Source organism: Micromys minutus, assembly GCF_963924665.1.
Source record: "Micromys minutus genome assembly, chromosome: 10".
Taxonomy (NCBI): domain Eukaryota; kingdom Metazoa; phylum Chordata; class Mammalia; order Rodentia; family Muridae; genus Micromys; species Micromys minutus.
Window position 1 is genome coordinate 10,826,372 of NC_137979.1, and position 22,153 is coordinate 10,848,524.

At 41.6% G+C, this 22,153-nt stretch overlaps 2 protein-coding genes across 2 annotated transcripts; one reads left to right on the top strand and one right to left on the bottom strand.

Annotated features, from left to right (window-relative positions):
* Window positions 1-14,154: 14,154 nt before the first annotated feature.
* On the bottom strand, window positions 14,155-14,487 carry LOC308426314 (developmental pluripotency-associated protein 3-like; the record flags this gene model as incomplete). Its single annotated transcript, XM_080924045.1, has 1 exon — window positions 14,155-14,487. The coding sequence occupies one exon, from the start codon at window positions 14,485-14,487 to the stop codon at window positions 14,155-14,157; it is 333 nt and encodes a 110-aa protein (XP_080780171.1).
* Window positions 14,488-17,304: 2,817 nt separating this feature from the next.
* LOC308426315 (protein RoBo-1-like) lies at window positions 17,305-21,143 on the top strand (the record flags this gene model as incomplete). The annotated part of the gene is made up of 5 exons (XM_080924046.1): window positions 17,305-17,377; window positions 17,758-17,868; window positions 18,278-18,430; window positions 19,340-19,471; window positions 20,917-21,143. The coding sequence occupies 5 exons, from the start codon at window positions 17,305-17,307 to the stop codon at window positions 21,141-21,143; spliced, it is 696 nt and encodes a 231-aa protein (XP_080780172.1).
* Between the last annotated feature and the right edge of the window lie 1,010 nt (window positions 21,144-22,153).

Genomic DNA, 22,153 nt, shown 5'->3' on the forward strand with positions numbered 1-22,153 from the left:
TACATCGTCTGTTCCAGGTTTTTATGTATAACTTAAATCTGCCAGAGTTTTAGTTCAGTTTTGATGATTTCTAAGTATCATCTGCAGGTCTTCATGGTTGAAAATTTCTCATTTTTTAGGTTAATCTTGAATTAAACACGAAAATATGCTGTAAGCTTCACAGCTTGTGTGATCTGATGTCTCACCAATGAAATTTTTCTTAAATTCTCATGTAATTATTTTGATCTTTCACTACCTAAGCACAGGCCTTCAGTGTCTCTTTCGATCAGGACAATGGAGACTTTCCGTGCTGTATAAGTAGCATCCGTATTCCTCTCAAGCCTGAAGAAGCCTCAGGGGCTGGAGAGATGGCTCAGCAGTTAGGAGCACTTGCAGCTCTGGTAGATGACTGGAATAGGTTCCTGGCACACACATACAGGGGCTCACAAGTGCCTATGACCTCAGTTCCAGGAGAGCTGGTTCCTTCTTCTGTGGGTACATACATAAATGTCACACACACACACACACACACACACACACACACCTCAAAGACCAAAACCAAAACAAAATAAAAGCCTTAGGACAGGGAGTTTCAACTATTATCAGCCCTTAAGATGAAGAAATCCATGTCTCAGAAGAAGAAACTGAGACAGGATAGAAAAGCAGGGAAAACAAAAGAAGTCCTCAAAAGTAAGATGGCGGCCATGCACATGGAAGCATGTATCTTCACTTCTTGTGACCTACCTACTGTAATGATGCTGTTGTTGAGCTGTGTTTTTATTATCACCAGTCTATAAGTATCTAGAACACACTCCATAAACCTTGGAGTTTATTTACTAAAGAACCATCCCTTAGGTAAGAACAGGGCTCCAGCAGGTTTTAGTAGACTAAGTTTTATGAATAGTGTGGAAGAAAGTCACGATATTCTACACGTAAAACTATTGTTAAGATGGCTCTCTTAGATGCCCACGTGTATCATAAAGCATAGCTACAGTCCTTATATGTCTCTGTCTGCGTATTGATGACCTTAAATATGTATTAAAACACTTTCTCAAATGTTGCAGTAAATATTAAAAAATAAAAATAGTTTATCTCTTTACTGGCCCTGAGGTCTTACTCCTCAGGCCTGACCCTGATACGGAGCTGCGCGCACCTTGGGCACCCAGTCCGAGCCATCACCAGCCCAACTTGTTCGTGCAACTTCCTTCCCTGGCAGTTTTCTACTGCCTGTTCTCTGCCTCCATCACGGAGTGTTTTCCTACCCAAAAATCCCACATAAATACAACTCTATAGCCCAATAGCTCTTCATACAAGTTTATATATTCAATTCTCAATCCACAAACCCTCTCTACACAACAAGATTACATCAAATAGACAAAGATACAAACTGCCCTTCTGTATAAGATACTAGACCTACAAATTTTTTAATGTTCATAGGTATTTAATGCCAATCAATATCAAGGGTCTAGCTGGTCCTTGGGAACTTCCATCTTGCCACAACCTTCCCCCTTCATCTTCTGACCTCCTCAGACCTCTCAGCTCTTTCCACCTCCCTCACCCTGCCCAGTCACTGGCTCTCCTTTATTTTATTAATTAAAATGGGAAGGTTCAGATGAAGTCACCTCTTGAGTACATGACTGGGCAGCCCTTTTTGGGGAAGTGGAACTAATATTAAAATACAAACAGCTTCAGGACAATCTACACTCAAACTCTTTGCTTCAAAAAGCAAAGTATATGGGAGGAGGTGGTAAGAGCTATTCTTGATCTGTTGGAGATGCTGAGAATGAGCACTTCTTAATCCCTTCTCCCCTTTCTTCCTTTTTTTCCCCTTTCACTTCCCTTCTTTTCTTCTTCTTCCCCCTTTTCCCCTGCCTCATACCTTCTTTCTGGATTAAATGTCTTTTCAATACACACACTCATAATTATACCTAGTACTTCTTTAGCCTTTCTTAGACATTGAATTCTTCTGTCTAATCACACTGAGACATCTAATAGGAGCCTATCAGATAGACCTGGACTCTGACTACTTTTCAATATAAGACTGACTTGGCCTTTTTTGGCAGTGGCTTCAGGTCTTTTTCAATCTCCCTTGCAATCCTTGGCCCTAGCCACAGCTTTTCCTGTCACCAAGCAGTGTATTAGGGTGAAGATTATTTTCTATCTCAGTTTACAGTTCTCTGAAGTCCTGGCTCAATCTGCCTGTAAGTCAAGTTGCTGCCACCACCCCTTAAATACAGTTTTTCCTTGTACTTACCTTTGTGTGGAAGAATTCTTGGGAGTCATTCCTCTAGAGGGAGCTGTTAAACTGTGTGCAGCAGGGCAGTTTGCCCCCCACCCCCTTTTTTTTTTGTCACCATTGAAGCCATATTTTTTTGTCTAGTCCTATAGTTCTCTTGGACTCTGTGACAGGGTTTTATTTAGCTCAGGCTGTGTAGAGCAAGAGGATGACCTTGAAATCTTGGTCCTCCTGGCATTACTTCCCGAGTGATGGGGTTACAGATGTGCTTTACCATACTAGCTCTTCAGTGGGTTTGAATGCCACGTGCCAAGGTGTAAAGCATTTCTGGATACCCTGGATTATGTTTTCATGTCATTTCATATTCACTTTCAATGAAAAATCTACTAAGATACTCTTGATTTTCTTGTAGGCATGATGCATTAGGTTGGAGAGCCTAGCCTTGTGCTATTGACACTGGAGGCTAGATGCATCCCTGAGGTGTCCACTGTGTAGTGTGTTAGAGGACTTGAGCAGCATCCCAGGCCTTTACTCTCTAGATGCCAGACATACCTTTGGCTCTAATAACCTAAGGACAAAACCATTACCACAAGAGGAAGGATCATATAAGGTTTACTGGCAATTTCTCTAATTTGCTTTCTGTTGCTATAATAACCAAAAGGAACTTGTGGAGAAAAATGTTTATTTCCTCTCACAGGGTAGAGTCTGTTATTGAGGAAACTCGGGCAGGAGTCACAGCAGAGCAAGTCCTGAAGGGAGTGCTCCTTACTGGCTTGCTCCTCATAGCTTGCTCTGCCTGCTTCTGTACACAACCCAGGACCACCTGCTGGGCATGGCGTCCCCCACTGTGGCTAGGCCCTCCCATACAAATCTTATATGAAGAAAATGTACCACAGACTTGCCTTCAGGTGAATCTGATGAAGGTATTTTTTTTTTTCAATTGAGGTTTTTCCTTCTCAGATGACTCCAGCTTGTGGAGATTACTTCCTTCAGAATGAAGTGCCAATGTGCCCATATAGAATAGAATGTGCACAACATGGTGCTTTCTAACAGCTCACACATATACCCTGAGATGTCCTTCTTGGAAAATACTGGGAGGAGACACTGGGAATGTGTTACCTGACTTTTCCTGAAGAGACTTGAACAAGTGTCTGTTCATCTAGAAAGTGTAATGATACAGACTACCAAAGAAATAGTCCTACCAAAATCTACCTTATAAGCATATTCAGTTTCTCCATTGGGAGCAAGGGTTACTCAAAGGCATTGCTTAAAAGTTCACTGTCGAGGTCGTCACAGAACAGGAACAAAGCAGAATGTGGCTTCAGAGGGTGACAGAGATGCCTCCAAGTGTTTGTGTTGGAGTATTTAATCCAGTGTGTGTGTGTGTGTGTGTGTGTGTGTATGTATGTGTGTGTATGTATGTGTGTGTATGTATGTGTGTGTGTGAGTGAGTGAGTGAGTGAGTGAGAGAGAGAGAGAGAGAAGAATTGAAGAGAAGAGAAGAGAATGCAAGCACACATGTGCCATACACGCCCAGCTTTTATGTGGGTTCTGGGGTTTCAGAGCCTCATTCTTTTGCAGCAAGTGCTTTCCCCCCTGAGACATCTCAATCCTAGATCTAGTCATCTTAACCATGGACAAAATGCCTTATGTTCAATATAGGTCTTAATCTATTCAACAAAGGATTAATTACTTTACTGCAAGCTAATGATTAAGAGTATCATTGATTTTGCTCGACACATAGACTCACATGAGACACCTGCAGTCGCTAAAATTCTCAAAGAGTAAAGTGTATTTCAAGTCACATTATGAAAATTGAATTCATTTTCTGCTTGCTTCAAATCCTATTGCCAAATTCTTGTAAAACATTCAGCATAGAATGTCTCCTCAGCAAATCTTCGGGTGTACCTGTGGGATTACTAGTGATATGCGCTGCACTGTGTGTTAGATTGTATCCATCTTACAAAAAGAATACAAGTCAGGCTCTCAGAGAGAAATCTTGATTCCTGTGTTCAGTCAGGGCTGTTTGCAACAGTCAAGTGTTGTCTGGCTTTTTTTGGGGAAACACGAACAACTCATGTCTAGGGAGTCCATTCACCCTAGATACAAACCAATGGCATGAGAGAAATGATTCCACACAAATCGGCTTTGGTTAGCCAGTGACTTTACCGGGTAGCTTTCAGGCACCTTAGTGAGAATTCCTTACACCAGTGGTTTCCACTTCCCAATGCTGTGGCCCTTTAATATAATTCCTCATATTGTGTTGACCCCCAAACTTGAAATTATTTAGTTGCTACTTTATAACTATAATTTTGGTACTGTTATGAGTCATAATGCAAATATCTGATATGTGGCTTTCAATGGGGTCTCAACCTACTGGTTGAGGTCTGCTGCTGTACACCAATATGGCTGAGTTGAAGGCAGCTGCATGGCTGAAAAGCCCATCCTTGTTTGGGAGAGCAGGACTGATATTCTAAAGAGCGCTGGATTACTGAACACAATCTATAGGTTTGTGTAATCCCCATAAAAAACGCAACAATATTTTTCACAGAACTTAAAAAGAGTCTCAACATTCATACCGGAGCACAAAGTGCCCTGAACAGTCAAAACAGCCTGATCATAAAGAGCAGTATTAGATAACAGAATTTCCAATCTCCATAGTAACAAGTATCCATAGTAACAAGTATCCATAGTAACAAGTATCCATAGTAACAAGATCAATGTGGTACTTTCACAAAACACATGATGACCAGTGGAGTGGAATAAAGTGCCCTGGAGTAAACCCACACAGTTGAAACCACATAACTTTTTAACAAAGTTGTCAAAGAAAGACAGACTCCTTGACAAATGCTTCTATGGAACATGAATATCCATGTAGTCTTAGCCAATGTTCTACTGTGGTGAATTGAATACCTTCAGAGGTTCAGTCCATTATCATCATGGAGAGAAGCATGGCAGCATCCAAGCAGACATGGTGCTGGAGGAGCTGAGAGTTTGACATCTGGATCTGCAGGCAGCAGAAAGAGAGAGAGAGAGAGAGAGAGAGAGAGAGAGAGAGAGAGAGAGAGAGAGAGAGAGAGAGAGAAAGCCATTGGGCCTGGCTTGGGCTCCTGAAATCTCACATCCCAACCCCCAGTGACACCCTTCCTTCAACAAGGCCACACCAACTTCACCAACACTATATCTTCTAATAGTGTCGCTCCCTTGTGACCAAGCATTCAAGTTTATGAGCCTATGGGGACCATGTTCATTTAAACTGTCACACACAGGGGTTGGAGAGATGTCCCAGTGGTTAAGAACACTGACTGCTCTTCCAGAGGTCCTGAGTTCAATTCCCAGCAACCACATGGTGGCTCACAACCGTTTGTAACAGGATCTGATGTTCTCTTCTGGTGTGTCTGAAGACAGCTACAGTGTACTTATATACATTAAATAAATAAATATTAAAAAATATAACTATCACATACATATAGATGAATAAAACTAGATCCACATCTCTGACTTTACATTGCCCCCCGCCACAAACAAAACAAAATGGATAAAAGACCTTAAGGTTAAAAAAACCTGAAACTTTGAAACTTCTAAAGAAAAACACAGAAAAACTTACAAGATAAAGACATAGTTAGTTTCTGGGGAAAAAACCCATAAAAGCCAACCAAACAAAAGACCTCTAACAGCACAGAAAAGAACCCCAAGACTTAGAAATTGGGGTGCTGTCACATTAAGAAGCTCTGCACACCATAGCAAACAAGCACCACACTAAAGAAACAGCTGCAGGACTGGGGGTGGGGGTGGGTTGCCAGCTACGTATCAGTGGATTACTATCTAGAAAATGTAAAAATCCCCCACAACCAGAAACCCATCCAATCAAAAGCTGAGCTAGTAATACAATAATTCTAGAATAAGAAATAGAAATGGCCAGTAAATGCTTTTTAAATGTGATGGGTTAACATTATATTAGGTTTTAATTACTATACTTAAGGTACCTGGCACCAAGTCTGCACCTAAGAGTGCTCCCAAGATACAGCACCTAGTCATAGAAGCCCGGGGCTTATAAAGGCAAACACATAAAGTTATAATTTCAGATCTTGCAGTTATCTTTTTGAGCACAGTAAACAAGTCTGATAACAAAAGCAGAAGCAGCAGCTAGTCTTAGACCCATTATTATCTTGCAAGAACAGCAAATTTTATAAGATCAGTCAAATTAGGAATAATATTCAGTTTCTGGGAACAAAGGAATGTGGACTGCTAGGGTACATCCTGTACAAGTTAGGGGATTACATGTTACAGGCACATACATATGCATATGTGTATATATATGAATATGTATATGCACATACATGTATATATATATGCATACAGATAAGCATATGTGTATATATACCCACATACCCCCCCACACACCGCTTAAGCATAGTAATTAAAACCTAATATAATGTTTACCCATCACATTCATGCCCTTGAGTTGTTTCAATGAGTCAAATCTTTGATTCTCTGGCAGATGACATGTTCATATTTTTAAAGCCATATAATAACCTTTTGGTAGAGGGGAACTAGTTTCGTTTGGACCTAACATTCTAGCCTTTTGTTGAATAAAAGAGATGACGTAATCTCTTCTGTAATTGCTTCTCAGCTTCTCAGGGTGTTTTTTTCAGGGACAAGAAAGTTGGCCAGGAGGGGATTCAAGTAATGGGCGGTAGGGGATAGGTAGGGACTCATCAGAAACATCTGGTTTGTTGACCCAGATGGAGAGACAGGATTCAGTCACATAGATAGAACTGGCTTTTATCAGCTTTCAGAAAATTTAGGGTTCTCTAATTTGGAGCAGTTTGTAGTCTGAAGATGATTCCTGATGGTGTCTGTCAGCTGAGTGGAAATCTACTGGGATGGATATAGACTAGGAGCAGAAGTTAAAGTTTAGGAACTCAAAGGATAACTTTACATTTGGAACTTCCACCTCGGTATACGCAGTAGGAGGGGAAGCTTAGGCTGTTGATTGACAGGAATATTTATCTGGAGCCCATTTGACCTGTGACAGGTGGATCCAAGTTGTGATTTCCTAAAGCTTCCATGAATTAAAAAATTTACAGAAAGAGATAAAAGTTTTAGATATATTAGTATTACCAATGTTTGTGATTTGTACTAAAATCTATATTGTAGGAAAAGCAGTAGACTAATGCCTTTGAGATGCAGTAAAAGCTTGGGGATCCAAAAGGTTGTTCTGAGTTTAAAATATATGGCTGGATGTGTGTGTGTGTGTGTGTGTGTGTGTGTGTGTGTGTGTGTGTGTGTGTGTGTAGAACGAAGAGAGATTTTTAGCATAAAAGAGGCATATTTATGTTTATATTTAGAAGACATCCAAAGAAAATTCAAAATTTTAAACTTGTGACTATGAATACATTCCTCAGTGCTTTATCAAGCCTAGATTAATAACTTATTAGAAAGTTATTGGTTAATATGTTAAAACTTTGAACTTTGGAAAGTTTGACATCATGTACTAATTTTAAGCTTTATTTTTTAGAATGTCTAATAAATTTATTAAAGTCCAATCAAAGTTAGCACAAGTGAGTTTTTATTTACTATGATCAATCACTATTTTTTTCTTTTGGAAAAAGAACTAAATAGCAACAGGTATTCTGAATGTCAACTTTATCTCAAATGTCATGAGCTATAATCTGGCCAGGGTTTTGGAGAGACTAAGATGGCTGAGATATTTATTATTCTTGATAATGGATAATAAAGGGTTGAAGATCACACATGCATATATAGCTGAAGAGTTAGGGCCACAGCCATAAGCACTAGAAACTTGAGATATTTTCTTTTGGTGAAGCACATAGGCCCATCTGAAGACTGTCACTGTGCCTAGGAAGCTTCTCTCTCCACACCATGAATTACTTTCTATTTGTTATTTTTACTTGAACAAAAGAAGAAGGAAAAGGGCAAAGGGTGCTAATGTACAGCCTGTATAAGCTAGGGGTATATATGTTAGAGGCATTTAAAATATTTGTACATTTTATCATCTTATACATAGCAATTCAAACCTTAAATGTAATGACTCTTCTTGCTTCACATGTACAATAAGCATGCATTTTAAAGTCTGAATATCAACATCATCGGCATCATCGTCATCATCATTATCTTCTTTCTAGTGTGGTAAGATTTAAATACATAAATAAAGTATAAAATCATCATGTGCTCTGGACTTCTGTGAAGTCTGAAGGTGCCTGACCCCCAAATTTCCACCTGAGAACTCTTAAACCTGATAAACAACTTCAGGAAAGTGGTTGGATATAAAATTAACTCAAACAAATCAGTAACCTTCCTCTACTCAAAGGATAAACAGGTTGAAAATAAATTAGGGAAATGACACTCTTTACCATAGTCCCAAATAATATAAAATATCTTGGTGTGACTCTAACCAAGCAAGTGACAGATCTGTATGACAAGAACTTCAAGTCTCTGAAGAACAAAATTGACGAAGATCTCAGAAAATGGAAAGAATCTCATGGATTGGAAGAATCAACATTGTAAAAATGGCCATCTTGCCAAAAGCAATCTACAGATTCAATGCAATCCCCATCAAAATTCCAACCCAATTTTTCATAGAGTTAGAAAGAGCAATTTCAATTTTATTTGGAATAAAAAAAACCCCAGGATATCAAAAACTATTCTCAACAACAAAAGAACTTCTGGGGGGGATCACCATTCCTGACCTCAAGCTGTATTACAGAGTGATAAAAACTGTATGGTATTGGCCCAGAGACAGGAAGTTAGATCAATAAAATAGAATTCAAGATCCAGAATGAACCCATACACCTATGGTCATTTGATCTTTGACAAAGGAACTAAAACCATCCAATGGAAAAAAGAGCATTTTCAACAAATGGTGCTGGTCCAACTGGCATTCAGCATGCAGAAGAATGCAAATTCATCCATTCTTATCACCCAGTACAAAGCTCAAGTCCTCCTCTTGGGTGTATCTGCTTCTTTTTGTTCTAGAGCTTTCAGCTGTGCTGTCAAGCTGCTAGTGTATGCTCTTTTTGGTTTCTTTTTGGAAGCACCCAGAGCTATGAGTTTTCCTCTTAGTACTGCTTTCATTGCATCCCATAAGTTTGGGTACGTAGTGGTGTCATTTTCATTAAATTCTAAAAATTCTTAATTTCTTTCTTTATTTCTTTCTTGACCAAGCTATCATTGAGCAGAACATTGTTCAGCTTCCATGTGTATGTGGTTTTTTGTTGTTTTTGTTGTTATTAAAGACCAGCCTTAGTGCATAGTGTTCTGACAGGATGCCTGGGAGCATTTCAATCTTCTTGTATCTGTTGAGGTCTGTTTTGTGACCGACTATATGGTCAGTTTTGGAGGATGTACTGTTAGGTGCTGAGAAGAATGTGTATTCTTTTATTTTTGGATGAAATGTCCTGTAGATGTCTGTTAATCCAGTTGGTTCATAGCCTCTGCTAGTTTCGCTGTGTCTCTGTTCACAGCTGTGTTTCTGTTTCTGTCTCCATGATCTGTCATGGGGTGATGAAGTCTCCCTCTATTTCTGTGTGTGGTGTAATATATGCTTTGAACTTTAGCAGAACATTTCTTATAAATGTGGGTGCCCTTGTATTTGGAGCATACATGTTCAAGATTGAGAGTTAATCTTGATAGATTTTTCCTGTGATGAGTAAAAAGTGTTCTTTCTTATCTTTTTTGATGTCTTTTGGTTGAAAATTTATTTTATTTGATATTAGAATAGTTACTCCAGTTTGTTTCCTGGGCCCATTTGGTTGGAAGGTTTTTTCCCAGTCTTTTACTCTGAAGTAGTGTCTGTTTCTGTCTCTGGGATGAGTTTTCTGTAGGCAGCAAAATGCTGGATCCTATTTACATAGTCTGATAGTCTATGTCTTTTTATTGGGGATTTGAGTCCATTGATGTTAAGAGAAATTATGGAATAGTGCTTTTTGTTTCCTGTTATCTTTGTTGTTAGAGGTAGACTTGTGTTTGTATGCTTTTCTTCTTTTGGGTTTTTTTGCGTGATTATTATTATTATTATTATTATTATTATTATTGTTTATTTATTTTGCTTTTCCTTGGGTGTAGTTTCCTTCCTTGTGTTGGATTTTTTTATTTTTAATTCTCTGTAGGGCTGGATTTGTGGACAGATATTGTGAAAATTTGGTTTTGTCCTGGAATATCTTGGTTTCTCCATCTATGGTGATTAAGAGTTTTGCTGGATATAGTAACCTGGGCTGATATTTGTGTTCTCTTAGTGTCTGTATGATGTCTGTCCAGGATCGTCTAGCTTCCATAGTCTCTGTTGAGAAGTCTGGAGTAATTCTGATTGGTCTGCCTTTATATGTTACTTGTCCTTTTTCCTTTACAGCTTTTAGGATTCTTTCTTTGTTTCAAATATTCGGTGTTTTGACTATTAAGTGTTGAGAGGAGTTTCTTTTCTGGTCCAATTTATTTGGAGTTCTGTAGGCTTCCTACATGTTCATGGTCATCTCATTCTTAAGAGCAAGAAAGTTTTCTTCTATGATTTTGTTGAAGATATTTACTGTGCCTTATAATTGATATTCTTCACCCTCTTCTACACCTATTATCCTTGGGTTTGGTTTCTCATTGTGTCCTGGATCTCCTGGACATTTTGGGTTAGGAGATTTTTTTGTTTTTGCAGTTTCTCTGACTGTTTTGTCTATGTTTTCTATGTTGTCTTCGGCCCCTGAGATTCTCTCTTTCATCTCTTGTAGTTTGTTGGTGATGCTTGCATCTGTAACTCCTGATTTCCTTTCTTTCTTTCTTTCTTTCTTTCTTTCTTTCTTTTTTCTTTCTTTCTTTCTTTCTTTCTTTCTTTCTTTCTTTCTTTCTTTCTTTCTTTCTTTCTTTTTTTGGTTTTTCATCTCCAGGGTTGTCTCTTTTTGTATTTTCTTTATTGTTTCTATATGGTTTTCAATTCCTTTATCTGTTTGGTTGTGTTTTTCGAGTGATTTTTTCTGGTTCTCCTGTAATTGTTTAAGGGAGTTACTTTGTGCTTCTCCAAGATCTCCATCATCATCATCATGAAGTATGATTTGATTTCAATTCTGAGTTTTGTTTTTCTGGTGTGTTTGGCAATCCACTACTTGCTGTAATGGGAGAACTGGGTTCTGATGTTTCCAGGTTGTCTTGATTTCCATTGCTTCCTCTTGCCATCTTGTTATTTGTGATTATAGGTAATCTTGTCTCTGTTTGAAGCCTGTTTCGCCTGTGGATCCTTCTGCATAATAAAACCTTAAATAGAAGAACATTTCAAGCAGCACAAGTGCTCACTGTCATCTCCCATCCTAACTGTACCCTTTATTCTTCCAGATGCTTCTGTTCAGGAATGTCTTTGGGACTTTTTGAACACTGACATTAATCAGAACTACAAGAAAACAAAGCATCTCTTACTCCAGTGGATGATGTCATCTGACTTTGGACCTATTTCCTTATGATAGAACATTGTCTTCCTCCTGGTTCTCTTTACACATTCATGAAGTTCCTTGTGCCTGATGATACCTGTTGCAGCAATCTAAACAGCAGGACTTTGCCTTTTCTTCACATTCAGACACTCATTCAAATCCTTCCATATAAAGATCTGCCAACTCAGTCAGAGGTCTTCACTAGATGCGCATGAAATTGCTTTAGTACATAACAAAAGATGATACTTACTGGTCCTACCAAAGCTAAGTGCCCACCATAAAAACGGGTTCAATGAGGCAATATGCAAAGAATCTCAAAAGCCACAAACTTAATCTTCAATTCCCACAGGGTAATCAAGAACATACCCAGGAGCCTCTGAGGCTGTTGTGGTCATGTGAGACATGTGGTAGGTGACAATGGACTTATTATTCTTTGGTTCCTCAGGAGCATCAGCTGACTGGAGCTTTTGCTCTGCACAATCTTATGAGGCCTCTCCAGTTGTGGAAACTTCACTTTTGTAGATGGCTGAGAAATCCAACCACATTTCTTTATTTTTTTTCTCCTATCTAGGAAACCTATGCTGTTTATTTGACTTAGACATTGGGAACAATGCTGCCACCAACACTGATGTGTAGATACCGATGTGATACCTTAACTCAGAGTCCCAAAGGAGTGCTGGTGGTAAATTATTTTTAGTTTTTTGAGAACTATCTATATTGATTTCCACAGTAGCTGTGCTAGCTTATAATCTGCTCAGGACTCTGGAATTCCTTTTGGCCCACATACTAGCCATCATTTGATATTATTTGTTTTCTTAATTAGTGACATTTTGAGGAGGATGTGATGACATCTCAACAAAGCTTCTATGTGAGGATAGAGGTTAAGGTTTTTTTGATGGGTTTGCCACGTCAGCCATGTTTCAAGGTGCCCTTGAAATCCCACTGAGGTGCGTACAGCTCTGAGGGCCAACGCTGCTATTTCAGAACCCTGTCTGTCTTTTTTTTCCCCCTCGTGCTAGGTAACCTGACTTTTCCAGCCCACTTTCCTAAACCTTGCAAGTGTTTTTAGAAAGCATATGAAATTTTATGGCTCAAAACGCCCTCACCATTTGCAGGGCTCACTGTGTTTGCTTATGGGGACTCAGAGTAGTTGCCAAAGCTCTCGGCACACTTCACCGAGTTTTGCTGTTGGGATGACTGAAATTTTGTATCACAGACTTGCAGATTCACACCCACCATTGAGACAAGAATGGGACTTTCAGACCTGAAAGAACCCAGTTTGTCTGACAATGCCTTTACTGCCAGCTTCTCTAAGGCTGTCATGTTTGAGCATTGTTCATGACATAGAATAGTTGTCAGGACCTTGTGGTTCTTGATCCCTCATTATAACTTGCCCAGAATTCTCTTTAAGAAAGAAAATGTTTAAAACTGTTCTTTGAAGCTGTTCTATCATCTCCTAATCTGCCTAAGCACGAGCTTGCAAGCACTGCTGTGACAGCGCACCACAGTGAGTTGACACACAACACCATCTGTTCCCATGATCCTGGAGGCTGGAAGTGTGACATCCAGGGCCAGCAGGCTTGGTTTCTCTGAGGCTCTGTCTTTGACTGTGGTCTTCTCCTCCATGTATTTACATGGCCTGTACTCAGCATATGTTGAGTCCTGACCTTTTGTTGGATAAAGATCCACAAGAATGACCTTGCCTTGACCCATTTCTAGGAAGACAGTGCTTTTAAATAAAGTTATATTCTGGGGCACAGAGATTCTCTCTTCTATGTTTTTTTTTTAATGTCTGTCTTTTGGAGACTCTTTTTTGTGAATATATCAACCATTTGTTTTTAAATATTACACATGAACAAATAAAAAATCAAGACAAGTATTTTCCAGATCTTGCTGAGAAGACTATGGAGCCAAACTTGGAAAACAGAGAGGCGGGAGCAGGAGTTATGAGAACAGCTAGGCCTCATGGAGACCCTGCCTCAAACAGAAATAAGCAGGGTTTGTAGCACACATCAAATTCTGGACATCACGAGTGCAAAAAGTAAAGATAAAAAATTGCCTGTATTACAAATTTCTGCAAACTAGAAAATCCAAAGATCTGTTCCAATTACCTTCTACACCAAACTACTCTGAATTCTACTTACATTATTTCTCAGCCCCGGGAGGGAGGCTTCTAAAGTTCACAGGATGCTTTGACTCACTCTCCATTCTTTGGGTAAATTTAAGCCACTTACATGAATCCAAACATCACACATCCTATAATTTAAAAGTTAATTAACAAGTTAGAAGATTCCCCAACACCAGGACAAGTTTAATCTTAAACACAAAGCAGCTTTCACATCTGCTGTGTGGCATCACTAACCGGAATGACAGTGGACAATTTAAACCGACTGTCCTAATTCTTGCCGATTGTAGCATTCTCAGAAGAATCCCGTCTTTGATAAAGGCAGAAAGTGCAGAGACATTGGAATGGTTCGCCGTTCCCTTCAATCCTACAAGCCTTTTATGTCTCTACTCAATCTGAACAAGTCTCCTCATTTTATCTATGGGATCTTTCAGCACCGGCAATGTGTGGACCTTGCTCTTGGGAAAAGTGCTTTGAATACCCCTCAAGATTCTTTCACTTCTGTTCTCCCCAGGTCCGCTCTCAATATGGCAAGGGAGGCTGTGACGATGTGCTGACCGCTTGGCACTGGGGTTCAGGGTTAGCTTTTTCATAACTGTTACTAGTGTTTCTGGGTGTAGGATTTCTAAAACTGAATTATTGGATGAGTCCCCTTTATCTTTGGTCTGAGGAGTTTCTGGGTCCACAACTGGGTTGACCTTTTCTGACGGCTCCTCCATGGCGGTGGGCAGAAACCTCAAAAACTAGCTCTGAACAAAATTGCTTAGTGTTTGAAAAGACTGAGAACCAAGAAAACCCAACCAGTAGAGGTGAAGTGAGCTTTGGAGACTCTTTGTTGCTAACAACAAGTAGATCCCAGTCTCCTTCTGCTATTACTTCATCTGCATGTTTGAACATTGGCCTGGGGGCTGGTGAATATACCCTGTCCTCAGACCAGGGAGGGTCAGAAAGGTTTAAAGTTGAAGACTGGGGACACTACCCTTGAGCCAGAACTTGTAATTGAGGAAGGGCTGTTTCTTGGCACAAAGGTCATAGCAATAAGTAGAGGAAGGCTCATAAAACACTCAGATACTTCTGTTTTAAAAAAATGTGTGAGCATTTGTGGGGATGCAGAGTGTGGTCTGATTCTGCACTATCAGCTCATTTCAGTGGATTTAGCTGAAACCCGAACTTGAATTGGCTGTGAGGCATTTTCTCACTACTGTTTGGTGCCTGGAAGCTGTATAGACAGTGCCCTGAATTTTCCGTCAAGTTCTGGCTGGTACACAAAGAGTAAATGTTGAGATAGAAATCTCAGAAAACACCAGTAGAAAAAAAAATGATTCCTTTATGGAAATTTTGCATTCTCTCTGTCTCTCCCTCTCTCTCTTCTCTTCCTTCTCTGCCTCTTTCTTCACCTCTTCCTTTCTTTCTCTCCCCTTCTTTTTCTCTTCCTCCTACACCCTCTTTATTAGACAGGGTTTTATTATGAATCCCTGAATGGCTTAGACACCATTTGTAAATCAGGCTTGTCTGTAACTCACAAGGATCTGTCAGTTTCTTCCTTCTGAGTGTTGGGATTAAAAGCATGTATCATACCATTAAGTCACACTCAATTTCCCCTGTAACATTGCTGGCTAATGCTCAGAAAGCCTGAGATTCCAGATGGGTGATCGAACGCTTAGCTGACCCAGCCATATGCAGACAAAGAGTTCAGACGAGAAAATGTTGGCACTGCTGAGCCCTCCTTGATGGTTGAGTTAGAGGTAGGAAGAGGAGTCTGTTGACCAGGTTAGGAAGTTAGACAGGCTCCTTGGTGTGGCACCAGCCAACACAAAGCAGGCTACAGTTGTGTGCAATAGAGATCAAGTCTCTCCACAGTCCATTACATAGGGAGAGTATCTATATGTGATCATGTAAAATCATGTCAGCTAGCTGGGCCTTTTAGAGCTCAGGTTATTTGAGTAGTCTTAATCTGGAAAGGGTTAGGTTTGTGTGGCTCTCTGAGTGTCTAGCTGTAGTACTTAATGACATATTGGGCAGGTCATGCCAGGCATCTGAAAGCCTGGAGAACCTCTGTTCACCACAGTGCTTGCTGGAGACACTTGTTAGGTCTGGGCACTAACAGAGACCTTGCCAGTTTCCTCGTTGCTCTTGTAGACGTGTGCTATGCCTCCATCTCTGTTTATTTCTTGGACGTGATGAACAACACTCTTGACCACCAAAAACAAAGCTCAGCTTTCTTTTTCCTTGGGGCTCCATGTCAAGGTTTGGTTGATCTTTGTGTCTGTTAAAATGTCCCCTCCAATACTCCCGTACTCCAGCCTCGGGGAGTCTGGATAGCCATTCTGTCTCTTTCCTGCAGCCCCAGCATTCTTCAACATAATGAGTTGCTAGGTGGGCTCTCTCTGATCTCCATGTTTGCCCCATAGTCCTGGATTTTGAAGAAATGTAATTAAGATCTGGACAACTGCAGAAGGGCAGATGACTTGTTGACTCTCTCTTGTTTATTTATTCATTATATACATAGACTGATACAAAGTTAGCTGGAGTTTGGCATAAAAGTAGGAAGGACGACAAAGAATACATTGTAGAGACACATAACCAGCTCTTCTGCAGCCAAGATGCATGTGGGTCCTGGGGTCTGGTTCTGGGTGGGAAGAATGGAGTCCATGAGAGGAAATTCTGGGAATTTGCACAGAGGAAAAGTAAGCCACATGCTGCAGGCCACAATCCTATACTTTGAAACTTGTGATTGCCTAAAGTGTCTCCTGTGGTTCAGTGGAGGTCCAGGACTATCGTAACCTACTCCCCATCCCCAGCAGCCAGAGGTTCAAAAGCACTGTTCTCTAGAGGATCAGGAAGTTTTGTGCACTTGGCTTCATGCCAAGATACTATTTACAGTGCCTTCATTGCAGGCAATGGTCCTCTGGGCTATAAAAGTGACAGCGAGGTAGAGAAGAGGTTCTCCATTCATTCTCTCTCTAGGCGAGATCGCTTCTTCTCCAGCTCAAGGGAGTCATTTCAGAAGAGCAGGGATTCTTCTTGGTGAGTGTTTCCATTGTGGGCTATGACACCTGGAATCCATCCATTAGGGGAAGGTGACTTAGGAAGTGGTGAAGCCATGTCTTTAGCTAAGGGTCTGATTGCTCTTGAACATCATAGCCTAGAACTTTCTTGTACATAGAGAGCCTCTCTACCTGCCTCCCCTGCCTCCAGAGGAGTAATTTCTTGGCGAATTCAGTCATTTCATTTGTGGAAGGAGATCTACCATCTTCCAGACCCGCCCAAGTGAGGAAGACTTTTCCTTAGATGCTTCCGTGACTGATACGACATCTATTATTGTGTTTTTCGGCCCCCCAAAGAGTCATATGTAGCACAAAGCTAGGGCTTTACAATTCCGGTCTACAGAATAATTGAATAAATGAACAACTGAATGAATGAACAAGTAGACTAACAACACAGCCTAGTGTGTGGGTTACTGGGTTCCATGGCTGGGCCCCTCAGCTCTGACTCTTCCGTCTTCATCTGGGTCTCATGCAGTGTTCTTGGGAGTCATGTTCTGGTCCTCAGTCTCGAAGAGCCTCCTTGCTGTCTGTGTTCTCACCGAGTTTGCTGTGATTGTTGTGGGTAAGAGTCAAAGAGAGGGGCCAGAGTGATGGCTTGGAGCTTAGGAGCACTTGACATTGCTGAGAACCTGGGTTCAGTTCTCAGCACCCACAGGACTTGTAACTGTCTGTAACTCCAGCACACTCTTCTGGACTCACACATGTGTGATGCACTTCAATGCATCCATGCAAATCACTAATACGTATAAAATAAAAATTGATAAATAAATCTTAGGAGAGTAAACAGGACTTTCCTTTCTCCCAAAGATGGGAAGAGGAGGTGAGTAGGTCATGGGCTGCTCAAGTGGAGAGCTTCGTGGTTCCTTGATTGCTAGGGCTCTTCGTATGTTGGAAACAGCAGCCACAGTGCCCTCCTTTTGCTCATGTTTATTCCTCCTTCAGCGAATTTCACTTGTGAAAGCTCTATGTGCACAAATGGATTCTGTCAGACCACCAGTGCATGTGAAACCAATCAAAGCTGCTTCAGCCAAACACAGGAACTTAGAATGCCAGGTAAGCCGCCCCTCATCCTGTGATGCCTCTTTCAATGTATCCTCCTTTCCTCTCAGGTTGGGTTGGGAGTGTGGCTGCTTCAAGCACGAGGCCAAAGCGAAGGTCTCAGAGGCACTGGTTCCCCCACCAACCTCATTCACCCGGTTTGGAGTGGTCACCCCCACCCTACCCTACTTTCCCTTGCAGTACTGGGGATCAAACTCACAGCATCTTGTATGCTAAGCCCTACCCCAGATCACCCTGTTTGTAACAAATCATCCCTCTGTAGCTTTGTTCTCCGAAACAGAGGTCCCTTTGGAGAAGTGAAACCATCAAGTGATTGAACAAAGTTTATTTCAACACTGGAGGCTTCATTCTCTCTGGGGCTCAGAAGGACCACTTTTTTATGAGGGCTTTTGGTTCTCTGCAGAGGCATCCAGAAATCTAACTCTAAATCAGAAAGGCTGTTCTCCAGATGGATGTACTGGACTAGCATTCTCGGTGACACTGGGGGACAAACGGACATTTAGATATGACCAGCAATGTTGTAGTACTGATATGTGCAACAAAGCAGACACGAAATGTGAGTGAAGTTCATCTCTGCCCCCTTGGTACCTGTCCCATGCCCCCTTGGTACCTGCTCCATGCCCCTTGATAATCTGCTCTATGGTCCCTCCATGGTTCCTCTGACTTCTGTGGCAAGAATGCTGCTCGCTTGTTTTTCCTTATGTCTGAGGCCACTGTCCTTTGGAAGCCAAGGGTAGAGACAAGCCTGGGTGGGAGAATGAGTGACAGTTGAAAGCCTTGGACTGGAGCTCATTCTTTTGAGTCTATTGATTTAAACGTGCTCCTCTCCCCCTCCCTCCATCTGAGAGATTTTTTCCCCACCTATTCAATCCCTTATCTTTGTTTTTGTTGTGAACATGGAATCTTGCCGTGTTTCCCAGGCTTGTCTTGAATTCCTAGACTTAATTAAGTAATCCTCCTGCTTCAGTCTCCTAAATAGGAATGTGTGTATTTGTTTGTGTGCATGCGTGTATCTGTCTGTCTGTCTGTCTGTCTGTCTGTCTGTCTGTCTCTCTCTCTCTCTCTCTCTCTCTCTCTCTTTCTCTCTCTCTGTATGTCTGTGTGTATGTGTGTGTTGCACCTGGCTAATTTCTTATCCTTTGATCAGCATTTTTTTTAGATCACAGATTATCTTCTTTTTCGATATATAGGAATTTTTCTCCTGCCACAGCAGAGAGGGAAGTGACTGAAGAAATGTGAAGCTATTTGGGTGTACAACCATTACCAAAGAATCTAGGGAAACCTGCCTCCCATCAACCCCCTCTGCCCCCACCTGCGCTTCCTACAGCATTTTAGTTGTATCTTTGTCTTGTTTTGTACAACCATGAAAGAACAATGATGTTGGATCGGGTGAGGTAGTGAAGAGCTCAGCTATTTTTTTTTCCCGCCTATCCCTCAAGATTAATACATTCCCCTCTCCGTCCAGCATCGCAGGTGCCTGCAAAAGCCAATGGCGTTCAGTGTCTTGCCTGCTATATGGAGGCAGGTATGCTGTGCATTCCGACTCCCCTGAAGTGCACAGGGAGCGAGACGAAGTGCATTACGGTTATCGGCACAGGTATGACGATCTCTTCAAGCATCTTGCTGTTCGCACAGTTCAGGGTACAGTGTTTCAGCCATTTACCACCGCACATTACGCCACAGCCTAACAGGTGAAAACGGGAACTGTTCATCAGCACTCGGTATCCGAAAGTCCATAGGCGCAGAACCTCATTGCTGCGCGCATGCGCAGCTGGCTCAGGGCGTCTCATCAAGCTGAGCTCTGCGAGATGGGCCTGATGAAAGCAGAGCATCCTAAAGCTGTTTTCTCCACAGAGGGAGGGCAACAAAGAGCTAAGTGTTTGGTTGTTCCTCTAAACCTTAGGAGACATTGGCTCCAAGAAAGGAGTTGACAGAAAAAAAGTTGAGGTAGGGGCTGGGAATTGAGGGAAGCAGAGAGAGAAAAAAAAATTAAGTGCTTGCCATATGGGAGTCAGGTTTGGGCACTTGTGTTGCTGGGATATTCTGGAATGGGACCTTGACCAGAAGTGCACAGTGACAACACTTGAGCTCTAGGTACCTTCATCACTGCTGTTGTGATGACTCAGACCTCATCAATAAACACCCAAGTTTTGCTTAAAGCCACTGGCTTTAGTAAAATACTTAAAATGTAGGAGAAATGTATGTATTCATTGTGAGAAACACAGATATGTTTTCAGAGATTCGCTGTAAAAACAACCGTATGGGTTTTCTGGACTGTATGTGGTTGGGATGAGTTAGCAGCTCCTGGTGAAGATATGAGATGTTGTGTGGAATGAGAGTTGTTTTAGGAGCTGATTTAGTGGTGGACAGAGAGCTTGGTGGGTCTGGAGGCAAGCTATGCTTTTATTAGGAATATACTTTAACAGAGGTTATGGGGTGAGCAAGGGAAGGGCTCTTTGTCCAGACAAGTTGAATGAATGAGGAAAACAGGCTGTCACAGAATGCAGAGGAGGGTTGAAGCCATCCACAGTGGGACAGGCTTCTACCCCAGTTTACCTTGGGAAACAGAGATGTCCAGGGGGTTCGGTAGTTATTCTCATAGGGAACTCAAAGCTCTGAGAAGAAGGGATGTCTGTTTGTGGGGGGATCCACAGTATTTTCTTCAATGAAGCCTGGGCCGAGTAGACAGATAACTTAGAAGGGTTTTAGCCAACACTGAGGCTGTACATCTGGCCTTCCTTCCTGCGTGCTTCAAGATCATCTCTCCTAGTGAGTGGGCATCCAAGGCCCCAGTGTTGGTATTGCGTCTGAGATGTGACGGTCGCTATAAGGTTCCTTCTAAACTGGGGAGGCAATAGGACCAGAGGATAGTAAAGCTGGGCCTCTGCATGCATGGGATGGAGCTGGATGCGTGCATCTCAGGAGAGAGGCAGAAGCTATGGAGTCTGGATTGTCCTAAGCACAGTTCCCTTTCCTAATGGCTGCGGGTGAGGAGGGCAGAAGAGAGGAAAGGGAAAACTAACTCCTGTGTCTTTTTCTTAGCCGCTGGAAGCAGTGGTCCCCTTTCGTTAATGATGGTTGGAATGGGCTGTGCGACAGAAAGCGCCTGCAACCGGTATATGACCGTCTTTGACACCGTCAATATCCGTACCTTCTGCTCCAGTGGGTTCCCTTTCCCGTCAGTTCCAGATAGCATGGGCCTTCGACCTACGGCCACGTCAACCGTACCAGTTCTGATTAGTCTACTCTTGCTGAAAGTCTTGTTTTGATTTTGCAGGCTCAGGCCATCCCACAGTCCTACACACACACTTGGAGGAATTCCTTCAGTGAGAATTAAAACTTGGTGACTGATGATTTTGTATTTCAGCATTAAATCTCCAATCCATTTTCAGTCCTACTTAATCTTAAAAATTGTGTGTGTGTGTGCTTGTGTGTGTGTGTGTTTGTGTGTGTGTATGTGTGTGTGTGTGATTGTGTGTGTGTGTGTGTGTGTGTGTGTGTGTTGCTAGTCCAGGTGAGTTCAGAAGAGTGTCAGATCTCCTTTGGCTGGACTTACAGGCGTTGTGAAATGCTTGGTGTGGGTGCTAAGAACTGAACTCTTGTTCGCTGTGAAAACATGATTTTTAATTGCTGACCCACCTCTTCAGGCCCCTATGAGCCATTGTGTAACAACCTTTTCTTCATTATCTGTAGCATGTCCAAGACATCTGAGATGAAATTCTACACTTAATATTGTTTCCACCATCCCTTGAGCCGTATATCCCAGAACATATCTTTTCTGATCGTTAATCTCTACTCGTAATCTCTAAATGATTCTTATTAAGGAAAATGAGTTTGAGTGGATAATTCAGGGCCTGGGAGCATCATTCCTCACAGTTTATAATAGCACAGCTCAAGTATAACTAGATATGGTACCCAAGCTCAACACTCAGGATGCTGGCCAGGAACGTATCACATGTTTCACAGTGAGTTTCTGGATAGCCAGAAAATGGACAACAAGACCTTGTTCCAATAAATAAACTAAAACAAGGCACACATCAAGTATAAGAGGAAGTGTCGGGCACTCTCAAAGCTCTCTCACCTCAGAACCATGACCATGGATTCTCATCAGCACCCACTCTGTACTCCTGTAGCTCAGGAGGGATGGGTACCAGGCGGAGGTTGTCTGTCAAAGTTGTAGATACCCGTTTGAAATGATGAAGATAGTAGCACCAAGATCCCTAAAAGCTGCCCCATCTCACTGCAGGGTTTGGACCATTGTTAGCATCTGCCCCTCCTC